The 22173-nt window shown below is 43.2% G+C and overlaps 1 protein-coding gene across 2 annotated transcripts in view; it reads right to left on the reverse strand.

Moving 5' to 3' along the window:
• Positions 1–22173, reverse strand: part of sh2d5 (SH2 domain containing 5) — a 32376-nt gene that overhangs the window by 1143 nt on the left and 9060 nt on the right. For both annotated transcript variants that reach the window (XM_062037964.1, XM_062037965.1), the window contains exons 2-9: positions 17201–17257; positions 17051–17131; positions 12123–12197; positions 11907–12053; positions 10506–10706; positions 10237–10420; positions 4400–4505; positions 2354–2510 (exon numbers count right to left, since the gene is read on the reverse strand). In XM_062037964.1, the coding sequence (XP_061893948.1) occupies positions 2354–2510; positions 4400–4505; positions 10237–10420; positions 10506–10706; positions 11907–12053; positions 12123–12197; positions 17051–17131; positions 17201–17251 (1002 nt within the window). In that variant the 5' untranslated portion in view covers positions 17252–17257. The remainder of the gene's footprint in view (positions 1–2353; positions 2511–4399; positions 4506–10236; positions 10421–10505; positions 10707–11906; positions 12054–12122; positions 12198–17050; positions 17132–17200; positions 17258–22173) is intronic.

Below are 22173 nucleotides of genomic sequence, written 5' to 3' on the forward strand. Positions count from 1 at the left end.
CTAGGTGTGCACTTCTTCTGGAAAGTACAATTGGTGTCAGAAGTGGGATGAAATGCCTCCCAGTTCACCTTGCCATCAAACCTGGGAGTCTCCATTGAGGGCGGAATTCCCCCATGCCAAGCAGCGCGCGCTGCACCTGTCGACACTGCCTCTCTCCTTCCTCCCTCTCTCTCTCTGTCTTTCTTTGCGGCGAGCTCCTCACGTCCGGAATTCACACAGACATCTGCAGTCGCTGCCGGCACCTTTCAATCTTGACAAAGTCGCCAGGAAACATCGTGGCCCGTACCTCCCGATGACGTAGCATGCTCAGCACACAAGTAGCGCAGTATGCTCACACAAGCAGCGGCAGTATGCGCAAAGTTTTACTTCTGACACCAATTGTAGCGTCCAGAAGAAGTGCACACCAAGTCTGAAGCTCTTTTTAAACTTTTATTGAGCAACCTATACTAACACAGCTCAACTTATCTCGTTCCTTCCACACGCACGTCTATCCTCACTCCTCATTTCCGCAACTCAAGAACACAACATCAACTTCAGCAGGTCGTTACACTATATTCTTTAAACACAGCAACCTGTGTACCACAAATTAAGCACACAGCTTTACTTTTAATTTCTGTAAAGAAATACTTGGCAGTCCAATGTCTTGTTGAAAACACGCCATTCGTCATCAACTTTTCTTTTTTTAGCGTCTCGGGGATAACCGGGCAACACTTGTCGCTGTGCACCTTCACTCACGGGTTACACACAGACATACGCACATAAATAACACTTTTCAAAATAAAAGCAGCACAATTGTATTGCACGCACGACATAGATGTTTTTTAAAATGTATTTTGTAATTTGTGATTGCAGCTGTTCACAATCGCGCACTAGCATACGTCCACACGGAAGTAATAAAAATAACGCTGTTCAAAACATAAGCAGCACCGTTGTATTGCACACTCGAGATAGATACTTTTTAAAATGTATTTTGTAATTTATGATTGGCCTCACGCGGGCCGGACAGGGACGTACAAAGGGCCGGATGTGGCCCGCGGGCCGCAGAATGCCCAGGTCTGCACTAACCTGACTCTCGCCAGATCCTTGTAGTTCGCTGAGCTCCACACAAGGATCTGGGATCGAGGGCAATGGAAACTCCGTCAAGATAGCTAAATAAAATGAACCAATCAGGATTGCATAGATGTGACGTAGCGCCGAAGCAACTGTTTGATACAACCAACAATGGTGGCACGCAGCGAGGAGTCATATATACATTGATTCTGCTATTTCAACTGTTTTGTTGAATCTATCGAATATTAATTATTTAAAAGATGAACAGAAAGTTCTCAAACGTTTCGCTCTGTCGTTATCCAATGTCGGCTGTTCTGTTTTGGATTTCCCAGCGTCGCTTTCATCAGCGTCACGGGTTGATTTTGATGTGAGTGGTTGAAGTAGCACGTCATTCAAGATAACGGACAAGTGGTTTATCCAATCACATAGAATGATTTTTTTACAAGGCCCTGCCTTCTGAAATACATCTCCTATTGAGAAGTCCCAGATCCTTTTGTGGAGCTCAGCGAACTACAAGGATCTGGCGAGAGTTAGGTTAAGTATTCAAAGCCTTTGCTCAATACTTTGTTGATGCACCTTTGGCAGCAATTACATCCACAAGTGTTTTTGAATACGATGTCACAAGCTTGACGCACCTATCTTTGGGCATTTTCGCCCATTCCTCTTTGCAGCACCTCTCAGGCTCCATCAGGTGGGATGGGAAGCCTGTATGGTAGAGTGGCCAGACGGAAGCCATTTCTTAGTAAAAAGTTTGCCAAAATGCACCTAAAAGACAGAGAAACTAAATTCTCTGGTCTGATGAGACAAAGATTGAAGTCTTTGGTGTGAATGCCAGGCGTCATGTTGGGAGGAAACCAGGCACACCTCATCACCAGGCCAATACCATCCCTACATGGTGGTGGCAGCATCATGCTGTGGGGATGGTTTTCAGCGGCAGGAACTGGGAGACTGGTTAAGATAGAGGGAAATATAGATGCAGCAATGTACAGAGACATCCTGGATGAAAACCAATGCTTCTCATCCAACCTGATGGAGCCTGAGAGGTGCTGCCAAAGGTGCATCAACAAAGTATTGTGCAAAGGCTGTCAATACTTATTTACATATAATTGTTATTTATTTTTAATACATTTGAAAATAAAAATAAAAAAACTTTTCACATTGTCGATATAGGGTATTGTGGGTAGAATTTTTTCATTACGGAAAAAGGCTGTGACAAAAAATAAAATGTGAACAAAGTAAAGCGCTGTGAATACTTTTCGGACGCACTGTAGCTATAAGTGAAACTGTGATTGGTGACAATTACCTCCAGCAGGAAATTCCCTTTACGGTTTGCAATGAGGTGGGTAATGAGTCCAGATGGGAAGCGGATGATGAGGGAGCCGGCTTTGGGTTTCTTGGGATGTGGACACAAGAGGTAGGATCCCAGGACATCATCAGCCAGGAGGGAGTAGCTGCTGTCACTGCAAAACAAAAACATGCTCCTTAAAGCCAGACTACTGACTTGAGATCAATTTGGTTTTCCCGTTAAGCTCATTTCTGTTGACTAAAGCAGCAAAACAAGTAACTGATCCACACTATAAGGATACAGGCCTCAATAACAATAATGACAAAAATACTGAGAACTAGAATTTGCAATGTGCGCAAGACGTCTATCCTTGTGGGTGAAACTGAAATGTTTGAATGTCCAGGGTGAGCGGAGTGTGTGGCTGTTGGAACAGTCAAATGGGATGAGAAATGTGGGATATGGAGAGGTTTGTATATTGCCCATTAATTGTCAATGGGGGGAAATTCCGGGTAATCAGGGAATTTTAGGAACCGGGAAACATGCTGGCTCAAATGTCCAGGGTGAGTGGAGTGTGTGGATGTTGGAACGGGTCTAATAGGATGAGAAATGTTGGATATGCAGTAGATTGTATATTTCTCATTCATTGTCAATGGGGAGAAAATTCCAGGAAAACCGGGAATTTGGGGAAAAGGAAAACATGTTTTGCGTTCGATACAGTAAATGAGAAGATAGGAAACAGGTTTAAAAATTACGCACAATTTTGAGAATTTTGGGCACTGTAGAACTATGAATACGTCCATTCATTTGAATGGGAATTTCCTGGAAATTTGGGAATTTTGGGAAAACTGGGACATTTTGAAAATATTGATACCAGCACAATTGAGATGATATGAATGAGTTGGTGTTGGAATTTTTGGGATCGATTAAAAAATGTTTGACGTAGTAACCGTTTGAATTGAGAATTGGTATTTCGGAAAAACTTTTTTTTGGGAATTTGTGCGAAAAACAAAATAAGAGCATTTGTTGTCCCAACTTTTGAAGGTGTGATGGTCAAAAACTATTGCAAATTGTGGACAGTGAAAACTTTCCAGAAAGAGGTGAAAAAAGGGCTCTGGAAAACCGTGAATTCCTGAATTTATTTATTTTTTTACTTGGTAGTTTGATTGTCTAAAGTGAGTGGAGTGTATGGATGGTAGTTTGATTGTCCAAGGTGAGTGGAGTGTGTGGATGGTAGTTTGATTGTCCAAGGTGAGTGGAGTGTGTGGATGGTAGTTTGACTGTCCAAGGTGAGTGGAGTGTGTAGATGGTAGTTTGATTGTCCAAGGTGAGCGGAGTGTGTGGATGGTAGTTTGATTGTCCAGGGTGAGTGGAGTGTGTAGATGGTAGTTTGATTGTCCAAGGTGAGCGGAATGTGTGGATGGTAGTTTGATTGTCCAGGGTGAGTGGAGTGTGTAGATGGTAGTTTGATTGTCCAAGGTGAGCGGAGTGTGTGGATGGTGGAATAATTCGAATCTGGTGAGAAATGTGGGAGTTGTGCATATTTGAAAATGATCCTATTCATTTTCAATGGGTAAAATGTCCTGGAAAATTGTGAATTCTGGTTGATCGGGGATATTTTTATTTTTGGGAGGCTCACAATTCCTGGTTGAGCCGAACGTTTTGATACCTGAACAGTTCCGATCAGATGAAAACTGTGGGCTGTGGAGTGCGCCCAACTTTTGAGGTGGAATAATAATAAATAGATGATAGTTTTTTGTGTAGAATCTTATTGTGGGAATGCTTGGACATTCACACAATAATAATAATAATGATAATAATAAATAGATTATATTTTGGTGTAGAATCTTATATGTGAGAATGCTTGGACATTCACAAAAAGATGATACTCATAATACTAATTATAATAATAAATAGATGAGTTTTTGATGTAGAATCTAATTGTGTGAATGTTTAGACATTCACACAATAATACTACTACTACTAATAATAATAATAATAATAAATGAGTTTTTGGTGTGGAATCTCTACGATGATGCGCTGAACCTAACATGCGGTGACACTCACGTTGTAATACCGGCCCAACACCACACAGCCTGAGCCAGTGCTTCCTCGGTTTCGGCTAAGCTGGGCACCCGGGACCTTCTCGCTGGTGTACTGTCTTGATCCTTTTCTGCTCCGTGGACAAGAGAAGACACCCTTAAGAGCACTGCCAGAGGGACAGCCCTTGTCTGTGCACATTCCCAAGAAATGAAGACAAAACCCCCAATAAAACAAAACATACTGCAGGTTGGTAAAAGGTCCCCTATTATGCAGAAATGACTTTTTGATTTTGTGTCCCCTGAGTCGGTTTATGAACATCAAAGTTGACAAAATCTCCCTCACGTGTTTGCTCCACAAAGGAGAGGTAATCAAAGGCTTGCTTTTAAAAAAAAGGTGCATCTTTTCATGACATCTTGAAGGAAAAACCTCCTTCCTCATTGACTTGAAACTGCCTCTGCCCCACCCTGTCTATGTCGGAAAACCTTTGTAAAGAAATCAAGAAAAAAAGGCTTCGCTACACATCTAAAATTGAAGCATGGAACAGCGGAATGGGCTGTAAGTTTGATCATCTTGTTAGCATTTAAGCCCAAGTGCATGTTGAAAAGTGAGTGTAATGTTAGCATTGTAGCTCACAAAGCTATGCTAGTGCCCCAATACTTAATGTTGCATTGTCCTATGTGATATATGGCCTCTGTAATGTAGTTAGGGCTGCAAACATTCAATACATTAATTTTTCTGTGGCTTTGATTCATCGGTTAATGAACAGGTGTCCAACTCAAGGCCCGGGGGGGCAAATCTGGCCCGCCACATCATTTTGGCCCGCAAAAGCCTGGAAATGATGCGTCTATAAAGTACTTTATCTTTCTTACTAAAGCAAACAAATCATGTCCGGAATGCAATTAATCATATTTTAAACTTTATTATCTACTAATGTAACAAATTGTATACTATCATACATTCCAAACAGTATTTGTTTTGGGAAAAAAAACAAATATTACAAAAATCGAATTGTCTTGTGATTTCAGAGCAAGATATCCATTCAATTGTACACTGTAAAAATGGCTATAGATTTTACTATAAACTTGCAGATCAGTACCTTATAAAAACTGTACAGTTTTTCTAATTTAATGAAATACTGTAAAAACAACCGTGCATTTTGTTCAAAAAATGGCAGCTCACGCATCACAATGTTACTCTAAAACTGTGGTTTCCATTTACAGTAATATGCTGTAAAAAAAAAACACTAAAGTTTACATTTTATGGTAAAATTCTGGCAACTGTGCTGCTAGTTTTTGGCAACCAAATCTAGAGATTTTTTTTTCTTACGGTGTCTGTAAATATAAAATACTTAAATGCCTAGACAATTGTGTAATATTATCATGAGGGGAATCTTTGCACATTTATATTTGTGACCCGTGCTGGCAAAATGAGTCGGAATACGCACAGGCTAATTTTGACCTACAGGCAAATAAGTGAAAAAAATGTATCTCGGTTGAAATTGAGATTTTCACAAAAATGAGTCCATAAAGCCACAATCTAGCAATCCCAATCCTCGAAATGGCAAGAAAACATCTTAAATCACCTTTATTTGAAGGTTTTGCACGAGGTATGTCTTCAGAAATTAGTCCTTTGTGTTAAAATTCCTTGAGAAAATCAAGTGTTTTCAACGCTCACTCGCGGCAATAAGGGAGAATCCCCCTAGCCATATTTGGTATCATTGTGATGCCTCTCTGAGCTGCCACCTTACCGTGGTAGAGGAGTTTGCGTGTCCCAATGATCCTAGGAGCTATGTTGTCCGGGGGCTTTATGCCCCCTGGTAGGGTCTCCCAAGACAAACTGGTCCCAGGTGAGGGATCAGACAAAGAGCAGCTCGAAGACCCCAATGAAAAATAAAACCTATGGACCCAGATTTCCCTCGCCCGGACGCGGGTCACCGGGGCCCCCCTCTGGAGCCAGGCCCGGAGGTGGGGCACGATGGCGAGCGCCTGGTGGCTGGGCCTGTCCCCATGGGGCCCGGCCGGGCAAAGCCCGAAGAGGCAATGTGGGTTCCCCCTCCAATGGGCTCACCACCCATAGCAGGGGTCATAGAGGTCGGGTGCGATGTGAGCTGGGCGGAAGCCGAAGGCAGGGCACTTGGCGGTCCGATCCTCGGCTACAGAAGCTAGCTCTTGGGACGTGGAACGTCACCTCGCTGGGGGGGAAGGAGCCTGAGCTAGTGCGCGAGGTGGAGAAGTTCCGACTAGACATAGTCGGACTCACTTCGACGCACAGCAAGGGCTCTGGAACCAGTTCTCTCGAGAGGGGCTGGACTCTCTTCTACTCTGGCGTTGCCGGCAGTGAGAGGCGACGGGCTGGGGTGGCAATTCTTGTTGCCCCCCAGTTCAGAGCCTGCATGTTGGAGTTCAACCCGGTGGACAAGAGGGTAGCTTCCCTCCGCCTTCGGGTGGGGGAACGGGTCCTGACTGTGGTTTGCGCTTACGCGCCAAACCGCAGCTCAGAGTACCCACCCTTTTTGGATTCACTCGAGGGAGTGCTTGAGAGTGCTCCCCCGGGTGATTCCCTCGTTCTACTGGGGAACTTCAATGCTCATGTTGGCAGCGACAGTGAAACCTGGAGAGGCGTGATTGGGAAGAATGGCTTGGCCGATAGGCCAAGCGGTGTGCGGCTTCGGCGGTCGCGGAGGCAAAAACTCGGACATGGGAGGAGTTCGGGGAAGCCATGGAAAACGACTTCCGGACGGCTTCGAAGCAATTCTGGACCACCATCCGCCGCCTCAGGAAGGGGAAGCAGTGCACTATCAACACAGTGTATGGTGAGGATGGTGTTCTGCTGACCTCGACTGCGGATGTTGTGGATCGGTGGAGGGAATACTTCGAAGACCTCCTCAATCCCACCAACACGTCTTCCTATGAGGAAGCAGTGCCTGGGGAATCTGTGGTGGGCTCTCCTATTTCTGGGGCTGAGGTTGCTGAGGTAGTTAAAAAGCTCCTCGGTGGCAAGGCCCCGGGGGTGGATGAGATCCGCCCGGAGTTACTTAAGGCTCTGGATGCTGTGGGGTGGTCTTGGTTGACAAGACTCTGCAGCATCGCATGGACATCGGGGGCGGTACCTCTGGATTGGCAGACCGGGGTGGTGGTTCCTCTCTTTAAGAAGGGGAACCGGAGGGTGTGTTCTAACTATCGTGGGATCACACTCCTCAGCCTTCCCGGTAAGGTCTATTCAGGTGTGCTGGAGAGGAGGCTACGCCGGATAGTCTAACCTCGGATTCAGGAGGAACAGTGTGGTTTTCGTCCTGGTCGTGGAACTGTGGACCAGCTCTATACTCTCGGCAGGGTCCTTGAGGGTGCATGGGAGTTTGCCCAACCAGTCTACATGTGTTTTGTGGACTTGGAGAAGGCATTTGACCGTGTCCCTCGGGAAGTCCTGTGGGGAGTGCTCAGAGAGTATGGGGTATCGGACTGTCTGATTGTGGCGGTCCGCTCCCTGTATGATCAGTGCCAGAGTTTGGTCCGCATTGCCGGCAGTAAGTCGGACACGTTTCCAGTGAGAGTTGGACTCAGCCAAGGCTGCCCTTTGTCACCGATTCTGTTCATAACTTTTATGGACAGAATTTCTAGGCGCAGTCAAGGCGTTGAGGGGATCTGGTTTGGTGGCTGCAGGATTAGGTCTCTGCTTTTTGCAGATGATGTGGTCCTGATGGCTTCATCTGGCCAGGATCTTCAGCTCTCGCTGGATCGGTTCGCAGCTGAGTGTGAAGCGACTGGGATGAGAATCAGCACCTCCAAGTCCGAATCCATGGTTCTCGCCCGGAAAAGGGTGGAGTGCCACCTCCGGGTTGCGGAAGAGACCCTGCCCCAAGTGGAGGAGTTCAAGTACCTCAGAGTCTTGTTCACGAGTGAGGGAAGAGTGGATCGTGAGATCGACAGGCGGATCGGTGCGGCGTCTTCAGTAATGCGGACGCTGTATCGATCCGTTGTGGTGAAGAAGGAGCTGAGCCGGAAGGCAAAGCTCTCAATTTACCGGTCGATCTGCGTTCCCATCCTCACCTATGGTCATGAGCTTTGGGTTATGACCGAAAGGACAAGATCACGGGTACAAGCTGCCGAAATGAGTTTCCTCCACCGGGTGGCGGGGCTCTCCCTTAGAGATAGGGTGAGAAGCTCTGCCATCCGGGGGGAGCTCAAAGTAAAGCCGCTGCTCCTCCACATCGAGAGGAGCCAGATGAGGTGGTTCGGGCATCTGGTCAGGATGCCACCCGAACGCCTCCCTAGGGAGGTGTTTAGGGCACGTCCGACCGGTAGGAGGCCACGGGGAAGACCCAGGACACGTTGGGAAGACTATGTCTCCCGGCTGGCCTGGGAACGCCTCGGGATCCCCCGGGAGGAGCTGGACGAAGTGGCTGGGGAGAGGGAAGTCTGGGCTTCCCTGCTTAAGCTGCTGCCCCCGCGACCCGACCTCGGATAAGCGGAAGAAGATGGATGGATGGATGGATGGATGTGATGCCAAGTTTACGTACTTTCTAAAAATGAGCATGGAATTCCCGATGACGCCATTCTGAACCAATATAATTCAAGTTTTTAAACCTGTCCCGACGTAAACAAATCCGGCTTGTTGCTAACCGGTCGCTGTGAGGCGTACCCTCATTGGTTGAATCACCCCGCGCGGTGCACTGTGGTATCATGGCAGCACCCTGATGAAAAACAACACACAGTAATTCGAGCGGAATATTTGGTGAAAAAAGGTGATTTTCGAACATTTAATTATTATTTTTGTGGATAAGTTAGACTGTGTTACATTCCGTAATGGATTTAGAAGGTGGAGAGGGTACACAGGCGGTTGCAAGTGCGCTAAATTCACTGCAGTCGGCGAATCTTCTTAGTGCTGCTGGTCAGGAATATTACGGACAGCTGACCAGCTGACAAACTGACCAGTGAACAAAAAAACTGTGACATAACAGTGTTGAAATTTTTGTACATAACCGTTTTCAATAGAGTTGAATATATATTTTTCCTTTAGACATGGGATTTGACTTTAATTGTACCAATTTTGGTGTTGCTACAAGGACTTTTAAGGTATGGTTGCTATGGAGTTTTGTTTTGGAACATTCTGTTCTGGAACAGTAAACTTTAAGCTGGTTTTTCTCAAAACGGACCCTCAAACTTGGTCAACTTCAATCGGATGTAACTTGGTCATTTTCTGTCCGATTCCAACAAACCATATATCATATTGAAGGTCTTTAGATGGAGAATGTGTAAATAACAATAACTCAGTTTTTAAAATTTCCTCATTGTGACTCATTTTGCCAGCACAGGTCACATTTATGTATTACTATTACGAGAAGCCCTTAAGGGAAGCCAGAACTGCGATGTGGCCCTCAATGAAAAACAAGTTTGACACCCTGGTTAAATGAGTATAACTAATAAAAATTGATTAAATCTGGACCGCATGGAGTGCCCAGGACTTTAAATACACAGACCTAATTCCTGCATGGTCGCTGCAATAGAGCGGTGTTGTGTGGGTGCCATACTGTCTGTGTGGCGGTGAACAGTGGAGATTGTTATTTTATTTATTAATTAATGCACACAAGTTAAAAGTGCAATTTCAATGTTGATGATGTGAATTTATTAGGAAAATATTAGAAGGAATGAAAGTTATGGGGTTATTGTGAGACATCTAGGACGTATTTAACATTGATGATAATATGGGACCTTTAAGAACCAAGAAAAAGCTGCGCACCCGTGGGAGCCCTGCTAACATCCTGAAGACACCACAACGTGAGGGCCCAACAAGTAACCAAGGAGCGTAGCGTTACCTAATCAAGTCTCGGACTCTCGAGAGCGCCTTGTGAACACTGGGCCCACCTTGTGCGGCGCTCAGACGCTCCTGGACGGTGCGCTGTTTGAGCGGCGTGAAGGTGAAGGAGCGGTAGGCCCCGGAGCGCATCCCCTTGCTGCGGATGGCTTTCTTGCGTACCAGCGAGGGGGAGGATGTGGGGAAGACCTCGTCTTGGCTGCCGAGCTGCTGCTCGCCGGAGGACTTTGGTTTCTACACACGGGGGAAGAGAACGTCACGTTTTTATTTCACCTGTCCTGGGAACAGGCACTATAAAAAGGTAAAACAGGTTGGTGACCTTTGAGCCAAACATCAACCCCAGGAACGGGGCTCTTCTGAAAGACACCAGGGCGCTGACACTGAGCGGGAAGCCGTGGTTGAGAAGCGAGGGGCTGCGCCGAGGCGTAGAGCCAGAGGAGAACTCCTGGGTGTCCTCAGGGTGCTTCTCCATGTAGTACAGCTGGAAGCAGCGGCACAGCAGCAGGTTCAGGAACTGGGCCTGACCGGGAGATATAACGCTCTGCTTCAAAATGGGATTCAACTTCACCCCTCAGTAAATCGCAGCTTCCCAAATCGCAGCTTCCCATTGCTGGCAGCACTCGTGCAGCCTCAGACCATGCGTGTGTTGCCAGCTATTGAGCCAATAATGGTTGTTTGCTGACTAAGTTTTTAGTAAATAGTAAATCTACTCCAAACTACAGTGGTACCTCAAATCAGGAGTACTTTCATCTACGAGTAATTGGAGAATCCATGAGTTATGTTGCTAACAGTCAAACCCTGGCGAAAAGATAACTTCAGAGGCGGAAGTAACAAAGAGCGGCAGGTTGTCTCGAGTGTTCCAACCCAAAACAGACTCGTCAAGGCGCACCGTACCAAGGAAAAGCACCTGCTGCACACCAAACTACTTATAAGCTACCATCATCCGGAAAAGATGAAGCCAGCGAAGCTAATTGACAATTTGTGAACATAACTAAAATTTAAAATGTGAGCTAACTTTTCTGAGTAACTGAATTTTCCAAACTGACTTTAAAAAATGTCCACTGCAGAGGACACTATCTCTGAAAGTACAAGTTTAGAGACAACGTGCATATTATCTGCACTTTATTTACGGTCGTAAATAAAAACAGAATACAATGATTTGCAAATCCTTTTCAACCTATAATCAATTGAATAGATTGCAAAGACAAGATATTTAATGTTCAAACTGAGAAACTTAATTTTTTTTTGAAAATATGAGCTCATTTGGAATTTGATGCCTGCAACAGGTTTCTAAAAAGCTCGCACAAGTGGCAAAAAAGACTGAGAAAGTTGAATAATGCTCATCAAACACTTATTTGGAACATCCCACAGGCGAACATGCTAATTGAGAACAGGTGGGTGCCATGATTGGGTATAAAAGCAGCTTCCATGAAATGCTCAGTCATTCACAAACAAGGATGGGGCGAGGGTCGCCACATTGTCAACAAATGCCTGAGCAAATTGTTCAACAGTTTAGGAACAACATTTCTCAACCAGCTATTGCAAGGAATTTAGGGATTTCACCATCTACAGTCCATAATATCATCAAAAGGTTCAGAGGATCTGGAGAAATCACTGCGCGTAAGCAGCAAGGCTGAAAACACCAGAATGAAATGGGGCGGACTTACTTTTGTCACATGCAGTTCCATTCATGGTAAAAGAAAATGAAGTTATTTCTTACAGCTCTGGCATGTCTGGCTTTGAAAACGTGGCAGTACAGCTGGGCGTCAGCGCTGCCTGGGTTGTGGGAGACAAAAGCAAACTGGGCATCGCTTGGGCGGGCGGTTGACAGCGACACTCTGCGTAGAGCGTGGGCCATAAGAAGGGTCTGAGGGGCGGGACCACAGGTTGGACAAAACAAAGGATATTCCATTGGCTAGCAAAAACTGAACTGTACCGTTTCGTCCTCGTCGTACATCTTCACGCCTTTGATGGAGAACTTCAGGGACACGGGCCGACTTCTTCTGCATGCCTGTTTGAAAGGAAGTGCAGCAGAACTTTCAAAATCCAACACTCTGCAAAGCTGTTTTGCCTTTTGTTTGGATTTAGGATTAATCTTCCCCATAATAATATTGAAAATAGAAACAACCCGTTCAACTTTATATTAGTGTTTTAAGTCACATTTAAACAACACTGTCTTTACATAAAAGTGTAAAAGAAAGTTAACATTGATAAGTAAATAAAACATATGGGACGGGAAGGGGAATTTGCTCATATTTGCAATGGACAAATACCTTCTATTATCATATTATCACTTTCCCACAGTTCCGTTTCCAGTTTATGGTCAATATTAAATTTTTCCATTCTGGCTTCTGCAGTTCCAAAAGCGGTACAACAAAGGACTTGTTCACACAAAGGGTCAAGTCCGATTTTTTTGCCCATATCCGACCTACATTTGATTTAAACAGTGCAATGTTTCATATCCAATTCAGGCCTATTACGTATGTGGAAATATATCGTGCTTATCAAAAAGCAATAAGCGTCATAATTATTCGCCAAAATAGACGGTTACAACATAAATAGTTGACAACGGAGCATAGAAAACAGGTGAAGATAAAATGTTTTAGGGAACTCACGTGAAAGTTTTACCACTCCTGTCTCCAACTGGTCGCCCACTGACAGTGTGGGCTCTAAGCACACGTCGAAGCCAAATATACCGTAAAAGTCAAAATACTTGTCCTCTTCCTTATCAATCTTCTACACGCAATATTTCGGTTCAGAAAATGTGGACTTTGATTGCACAATATCCTTGAAATTGCCAAAAATGCGCCAGTACTGAGACCGACTCGAGTGGAAGCCATGTTTAATTCCGTAAACCCTGCAGCGTGTGCGACGTCATGACGTTATGTCCGCATGCGGGTCAGATTGCCTTTATATTAGAATTTACCATTTTTTTGTAATGTGAACGACCACTAAAAAGATCAAATTTGACTAAAAAAATAAGAATTGGGCATCCGACCCTGCAGTGTAGGAATAAACTGCACTTATTTTTTAAATTGTGCCTATCATTCACAATCCTTATGTAGGACAAGAACACATAGTTTTGTCTTTTTGATGCATTCTAAATGGTAAATAAATACGAAAAGTCAGCTTACAATGGGAGTCGCTCTATTCTGCCTATAATATGCAATATACAGTATACATGATGTAAGTATATATGTAATGTAGTAACATTCATAATAACATGTAATATATACATGATGTAAGTACAGTCGTGGTCAAAAGTTTACATACACTTGTGAAGGACATAATGTCATGGTCGTGTTGAGTTTCCAATCATTTCTACTACTCTTATTTTTTTGTGATAGAGTGATTGGAGCACATACTTATTGGTCACAAAAAACATTCATGAAGTTTGGTTCTTTTATGAATTTATTATGGGTCTACTGAAAATGTGACCAAATTTGCTGGGTCAAAAGTATACATACAGCAACATACATTATCAATTTTGTTGATGTAGAAAGTCACAATCAAATCAAATTAGCTTCATGGCATTGCCTCTTAACTTCATGTGAGTGATTATGATTGTACCTGTTGACTTCTCTGAGCCTATTTAAACAGGGCTCATGTGATGCAATCATTAGACTCTGTTACAAACGCGACAAAGGAACTCAGCAGATCTGAAAAAACTAATCACTGACTTGAACAAGTCAGGAAAGTCACTTGGAGCCATTTCAAAGCAGCTTAAGGTCCTATGAGCAACTGTGCAGACAATTGTTCTTAAGTATAAAGTGCATGGCACAGTTTTGTCACTGCCACGATCAAGAAGAAAACGCAAGCTATCACCTGCTGCTGAGAGAAAATTGGTCAGGATGATCAAGAGTCAACCAAGAACAACCAAAAAGCAGGTCTGCAATGAATTGGAAGCTGCTGGAATACAGGTGTCAGTGTCCAGAGTGTCCTTCTGGAGCAAGCCCTTACTCCAGAAGCGACATCTTAAGTCTCGTCTAAAGTTTGCTGCTGATCACGTGGACAACGATAAGACCTTCTGGAGGAAAGTTCTGTGGTCAGATGAAACAAAAATTTAGCTGTTTGGCCACAACACCCAGCAATATGTTTGGAGGAGAAAAGGAGAGGCCTTTAATCCCAGGAACACCATCCTACCGTCAAGCACGGTGGTGGTAGTATTATGGTCTGGGCCTGTTTTGCTGCCAATGGAACTGGTGCTTTACAGAGAGTAAATGGGACAATGAAAAAGGAGGATCACTTTCAAATTCTTCAGGACAACCTAAAATCATCAGCCCAGAGGTTGGGTCTTGGGCGCAGTTGGGTGTTCCAACAGGACAATGACCCCAAACACACATTAAAGTGGTAAAGGAATGGCAAAATCAGGCTAGAATTAAGGATTTAGAATGGCCTTCCCAAAGTCCTGACTTAAACTCCATTGAAAACATGTGCACAATGCTGAAGAAACAAGTCCATGTCAGAAAACCAACAAATTAAGCTGAACTGCACCAGTCAAGAATGTCAAGAGGAGTGGTCAAAAATTCAACCAGAAGCTTGCCAGAAGCTTGCGGATGGCTACCAAAAGTGCCTTAATGCAGTGAAACTTGCCAAGGGACATGTAACCAAATATTAACATTGCTGTATGTATACTTTTGACCCTGCAAATTTAGTCACATTTTCAGTAGACCCATAATAAATTCATAGAAGAACCAAACTTCATGAATGTTTTTTGTGACCAACAAGTATGTGCTCCAATCACTCTATCACAAAAAAATAAGAGTTGTATAAATGATTGGAAACTCAAGACAGCCATGACATTATGTTCTTTACAAGGGTATGTAAACTTTTGACCACGACAGTATATATGTAATGTAGTAACATTTATAATAACATGTAATATATATATACATGATGTAATGTAGTAACATTCATAATAACATGTAATATATACATGATGTAAGTATATATGTACTGTAGTAACATTTATAATAAGATGTAATATATGCATGATGTAAGTATATATGCAATGTAGTAACATTTATAATAACATGTAATAAATACATGATGTAAGTATGTATGTAACGTAGTAACATTCATAATAACATGTAATATTTACTTGGGACGGCGTGGTGCGGTTGGGAGAGTGGCCGTGCCAGCAACCTGAGGGTTCCTGGTTCAATCCCCACCTTCTACCAACCTCGTCACGTCCGTTGTGTCCTTGAGCAAAACACTTCGCCCTTGCTCCTGATGAGTCGTGGTTAGTGCCTTGCATGGCAGCTCCCGCCATCAGTGTGTGAATGTGTGTGTGAATGGGTGAATGTGGAAATAGTGTCAAAGCGCTTTGAGTACCTTGAAGGTAGAAAAGCGCTATACAAGTATAACCCATTAAATGGTAAATGGGTAATACTTTTATAACTCATTTTAAGCATAGTGTCGCGTCAATTTCAAAAATTAAGACATCCGCTTTTTCCTTCGACAACATCACTGATTACTTACTGCAGATTTAATGAGAACCAACAAACATAATAAACAATCGCTTACTGTACAAGGTCTGCTGTCACTGGGATGCCAACTGATAGGATGTTGATATATTCCCGCTTAGATGAAGAATAAATCGCGGAGAAAAAAAATGGGATGAAACCAAGTGTCATTTCCGGCTTAAAATTGGATGCAAACATTGACCAACTCGTCGGATTACACCCTCATCCTTCTACTATCAAGGTGAGAGGTATTATTTGTAATCTAGAATACACTTTCACGAGCTTTGAGGCGAAAAAGCAGCTCACCAGCTGATGTCAATATAGCAGCACAAGCTAGTTAGCACCCTATGATCACAGCACCGCTAAAGATAGTCTGCATTAGCGCTTATAATAACATTATCGCTAATACTTGGTTAATATTCAGGTCATGAAATGTAAATGGAGTATTGTTGGTGCGGTTTGGATGGTTATTTAGAGGGCTTTATGGGGGGAATGGAGGACCTCCCATGGATTCCACTGTTTATTGAAGTTAGAATGCATTAAAACAATACATCCGTTTTCTCGTATCTCATAAAGATTGTAAACAGTAGGCAAAAGAAAATAGAAAAAGAAAATAAGTGCAGTTCCCTTTAAAGCTCAACCAAGATATTTCTGGAAATACAGCTGCATCGCAATACATTTGAATATCAGGGTTGAATTGGATTTCACGAGTCCAATTAAGACTTTCGGGACCAACAAAAAGCTCAAAAAGTTTTTGCAGTTCTTACATAATATTCAACTTCTTGATATTTTTTCCAAATTCTACAGCAATCCTGAGTTTCAGGTTGTTAGTTGCAAGCTATAATCGTCAAAACGATGAAGAGATACGTTGTCACTGTGTGTGTAGTGAAATGTGTGCATGTATAAAATAGAAGTTTGGCTTTTTGAATTTAATTAGAGTACAAATACATATAGTTTACAAAGATATTGGAATTTATTAAAGTGCACTTGTATATGCTTAAAAAAGTCAAACCAGAACAGACAATTCTAAAGCCTATTAATACAAATCCCACCACAATTGTTTTGCTTTTTCTTTGTACTATTACCGGTACTCCCAGCAAAAATTTTAATCTATTATACTATACACTCCATTATGTGTGAGTTATTTAAATTATATTCATTCATACATTTTAACAGGTTTGATGACAGTTAATAAATTCAATGTATGTGTAACACCACACATTTCGAAATGAAAATAACATGGGAGTCAATTTATAACAAAAAAAAGCAAAGCACCTGAGCCAAGTTAACTCTTTTGCGTCTCGAGTGACAGGACCCATGACAGCCTCAGCGTGACTTTCGTTTTTCTCACAAAATGACGTTGAATTCTGAACCTTCTGTGAAACGTGACATCACTCACCTTCAGGGCCGTCAGGTGCCTGTGCAGTTCCTCTATCTGCTCATCTAGGCAGCGGTCGTCCACGGGGAAAGAGCCTACATACTTTTGAGCAAAGGCGAAAATTGTGGGAACCACTGTAGTGATTCATTGTGTAAAGATTGTGGCACATACCTCAGCTGATCGTATCACGGTGCCGTCCTCTCCGACTGGTGCCTCACCCATTATGCTCTGCAAAGCCACACAGGAAGTTCAATGGTGGCACAATCTGAATACAATACACTGATAAGAATGACAGTAGTGTACCTTTCTACAGTTATTGGTAAATTTGGAAAAGCACAAGTATTTTGCCAAGGTAATGCCAAAGTGTGACAGAACAGCAGTATTTGTAGGGCACAGCAGAACATCTCTTCATCCTTCTTTCTAACTGGAAGCAAACTCTACGATACATAAATTGGGACATTATTGTAGTGTTTACATAGGGCTGCAACCATTCATCTGTTAAAAGAAAAAAAAGTCTGCATTGGCCCCAAGAAGAGGGAGAAAGAGAGAAAGGGGCCCAAAGAAGACTGGAGAAGTTGTCAAAGGCTTTGCAGTTTAAAAGTGAAAAAGACGGACATGATGAAACGTTTGCACTGTGAAACGAAGCTGACATTTCACCATAGCATAACAAATGTTGTATTCAAACTAGTGGTGCAACGGATCAACATTGATCCGTTCGGATCAGTATCTTCAGATCAGCACACACGTGATCCGCGGTTTGAATTATGAAAAAAAAAAGTTTGCGCATGTTCAGTCCACACACAGCATGGTCATGGCGAGCGGAGTAACGGAGGAGCTTGAACGCCCCGCGCCATTTAAATCCCCTGTATGGGAGCATGTTGGCTTCCCTGTCAAATAAAATGATGAAGGAAAGAGGTTAGCGGATATAACCGTGACTTTGTGTAATCCAGCATGGCCACGCACTTGAAGCGACATCACCCCGGTGTTTCACTGACAGGAGTGAAAACGAAGGCTGCGCCATTTAAAGCAGCCCCTTGTTGCACAATCAGACCGGGCTAAAGCCATCACAAACGCTATTGGTGTGTTTCTAGGTGCAGACATGAGGGTTTTAAACACATGCTGAAAGTGCTCTTTAAAAAAGGAAGCAAATTGGAACCTGGCAACTACCGACCTGTTTCTATTCTCAGTTCCGTTTCGAAAGTAATGGAAAAAATAGTTTATGAACAGGTCGATAGTTACCTTGCCACTAATAAACTCATGTACAAATTCCAATCCGGCTTCAGAACTAACCACTCCACTGACACATGCCTTCTCTATCTGACCGACCACGTCAAACATGAGGTGGACGCGGGCAAATACTGCGGCATGGTCATGCTTGACCTTCAGAAGGCCTTTGACACCGTTAACCACACTATACTGTTGGATAAGCTCAGAGCAATCGGATTTAACAAAACGTCATAGAGCTGGATGCAATCTTACTTGGAGGGGAGGGAACAGGTGGTAGAGGTGAACGGCACCGTGCCCCCCCCCTCTCAGTAAGCTGTGGAGTCCCCCAAGGCAGTATATCAGGGCCTTTACTGTTCCTAATATACATAGAATGACTTGTCATCGGCATGCGACTGTGAATTGTTCTTGTTTGCGGATGACTCTGCCTTGCTGGTATCAGACAGGGACAAGTCACAGGTGGAGAAAATCCTCAGTGCTGAACTCTGTAGAACTTGCACCTGGCTCGCTGACAACAAGCTATCCATACACTTGGGTAAAACGGAATCCATCCTGTTTGGGTCCCGCATCAACCTTAAAGGCCTACTGAAATGAAATGTTCTTGATATTGCCATATTTTTGCTGAAAGGATTTAGTAGAGAACATCGACGATAAAGTTCGCAACTTTTGGTCGCTGATAAAAAAGCCTTGCCTGTACCGGAAGTAGCGTGACGTCACAGGTTGTGGAGCGCCTAACATCTGCACATTGTTTACAATCATGGCCACCAGCAGCGAGAGCGATTCGGACCGAGAAAGCGACGATTACCCCATTAATTTGAGCGAGGATGAAAGATTTGTGGATGAGGAAAGTGAGAGTGAAGGATTAGAGAGCAGTGGAAGCAATTCAGATAGGGAAGATGCTGTGAGAGGCGGGTGGGACCTGATATTCAGCTGGGAATGACTAAAACAGTAAATAAACACAAAACATATATATACACTCTATTAGCCACAACACAACCAGGCTTATATTTAATATGCCACAAATTAATTTGCATAACAAACACCTCCTCTCTCCCGTCCATATAACCCACCAATACAACTCAAACACCCGCACAACACACTCAATCCCACAGCCCAAAGTACCGTTCACCTCCGTAAAGTTCATTGAGCACATTTATTTCCCCAAAATTACGTACGTGACATGCACATAGCGGCACGCACGTACGGGCAAGCGATCAAATGTTTGGAAGCCAAAGCTGCGTACTCACGGTAGCGCGTCTGCTATCCAACTCAAAGTCCTCCTGGTTGTGTTGCTGCAGCCGGCCACTAATACACCGCTTCCCACCTACAGCTTTCTTCTTTGCTGTCTTCATTGTTCATTAAACAAATTGCAAAAGATTCACCAACACAGATGTCCAGAATACTGTGGAATTTTGCGATGAAAACAGACGACTTAATAGCTGGCCACAATGGTGTCCCAATATGTCCGCTACAATCCGTGACATCACGCGCAAACGTCATCATACCGAGACGTTTTCAGCAGAATATTTTGCGGGAAATTTAAAATTGCACTTTACTAATCTAACCCGGCCGTATTGGCATGTGTTGGAATGTTAAGATTTCATCTAAGGCTGAAACGACGCGTCGACGTAGTCGATGTCATCGGTTATGTAAATACGTCGACGCCGTTTTTGTGCGTCGACGCGTCGCATAATTACGTCACACTACCGTCATGGCGGAGCGCAAAGCAGACTGTGCAAGCGAGGGGAAAAACGCACGCCAAAAGTCGTCAAAAGTGTGGGAGTATTTCAATACACAGCCTAATAATGTTGTTGTATGCACAGTGTCGAGCGTAAATGGCCTATCATAGCAGCACAACGGCTATGAACGAACATTTGAAAAGAAAACCATCAACCATCAACTAGTCAATCGTCCGTGTTAGCATACGTTGTCATCATTACACAAAAACATGAATGTGTCATTTGTATCTGCTAGGGGTGTAACGTTATGTGTTCTGTATTGAACCGTTTCGGTACGGGGCTTTCGGTTTGGTACGGGGTTGTACCGAACGAGTTTCTAAGCTAAAGCTAACTTTAGCTGCTAAAGTCTTAACAAGTTGTTTTGCTCCTTCTGCGGCTGCCTCTGTCTCAGCACGCAGCATTGTCCCACCCACACAACCATCTGATTGGTACACACGCAGCATTGTCCCACCCATACAACCATCTGATTGGTACACACGCAGCATTGTCCCACCCACACAACCATCTGATTGGTACACACGAAGCATTATCAGCCAATCAGCAGTGCGTATTCAGAGCGCATGTAGTCAGCGCTTCAGCGTGGAGCAGATAGGTGTTTAGCAGGTGAGCATCAGGCAGTGGACTCTCCCCAAATGATAACAAACACCTCCCAGTCAACTACTAGTAACATCACTATGAGCCCGTTGACCTACTAGAAATTTAAACTGCAGCTCAGCTCACTCGCAGTCCTGGCTTGAGGTGAAGGCTAATTAGCTCTCAGTTCCAGCCACATCGACCCCTTCTGAGCGCCTATTTTCAGCTGCTGGGAATATTGTAAACAAGAAAAGAAGCAAAGCAAGTAGACATGCTAACCTTTGTTCATTACAACTGTTAGTCACTCACTGGAATGAGTAGAATTGGTTATTGTGTACTGTGTTGGACTGGATGTTTATTTTGCACATTTTAAAAGCAATACTTAATGTTTACAGTCCTCCAGAATATTTAGATTGGCACTTTTTTGTATTGATGTTTATCTTTATTTTTGCACATTTTAGCAAATAAGCAATACTTTCACTTTTGTTGAAATGTTTACACTTTTGTTACAGAATATTTCGTTTTGCACTTTTTTGTATTGGATGTTTATCTTTATTTTTGCACATTTTAAAGCAAAATAAGCAATACTTTTACTTTTGAAATGCTTATACTATTGCAGAATATTAAGATTTGCACTGGATGTTTACTTTTATATTTGCACATTAAAAAGCAAATAAGCTACTTTTAATTTTGTTAAATGTTAAAAGTTTTAAATGTTTACATTGTTACAGAATATTTTGTCATGTTGTTGTCAATGTTGACTGAGTGGCCATACTTTTTTTTTTGTAAATAAAAGCCATGCCTTTTGAAAAAACTGGCCTACTTTTATTTGTTCATCTTCATTTTAAATAAAATAAAATAAAAAATAATCGGTAAAAGGAAAAATAATCTATAGATGAATCGAAAAAATAATCTATAGATTAACCGATTAATCGAAAAAAATAATCTATAGATTAATCGATAGAAAAATAATCGTTAGCTGCAGCCTTAATTTCATCATTGATATATAAACTATCAGACTGCGTGGTCGGTAGTAGTGGGTTTCAGTAGGCCTTTAAGAAAGTCAATGACTTCACTATAAAAGTGGGTGACATTGTTATCACCAGGAAAGATGAGGTCACCTACCTAGGTTCCATTCTAGAGGCTAATCTTTCCTGTGATAAAATGGCAACTAAGGTAATCAAAAAGGTCAAACAACGAACGAGATTTCTCTATAGAATCTCCTCTCTGGTCAACAAAAGCACCATGAGGATTCTGGCGGGAACTCTCGTTCAACCCTTTTTCGATTACGCATGCACCTCCTGGTACCCTAGCACCTCCAAAACCCTCAAATCTAAACTCCAACATCCCAGAACAAGCTAGTCAGATTACTTCTAGACCTCCACCCCAGATCCCACCTCACTCCTACCCACTTCTCCAAAGTGGGCTGGCTCAGGGTGGAGGACAGAGTAAAACAACTTGCACTGAGCCAAGTCTATAAAATCCGCTACACCTCCCTGGTACCGAAGTACATGTCAAACTACTTCCTTAACGTAAATGACCGCCATAACCACAACACCAGGGGGAGCTCCACTAACCATGTTAAACCCAGATTCTGATCTAACAAAG

This window comes from Entelurus aequoreus, linkage group LG26, assembly GCF_033978785.1.
Source record: "Entelurus aequoreus isolate RoL-2023_Sb linkage group LG26, RoL_Eaeq_v1.1, whole genome shotgun sequence".
NCBI classification, from domain to species: domain Eukaryota; kingdom Metazoa; phylum Chordata; class Actinopteri; order Syngnathiformes; family Syngnathidae; genus Entelurus; species Entelurus aequoreus.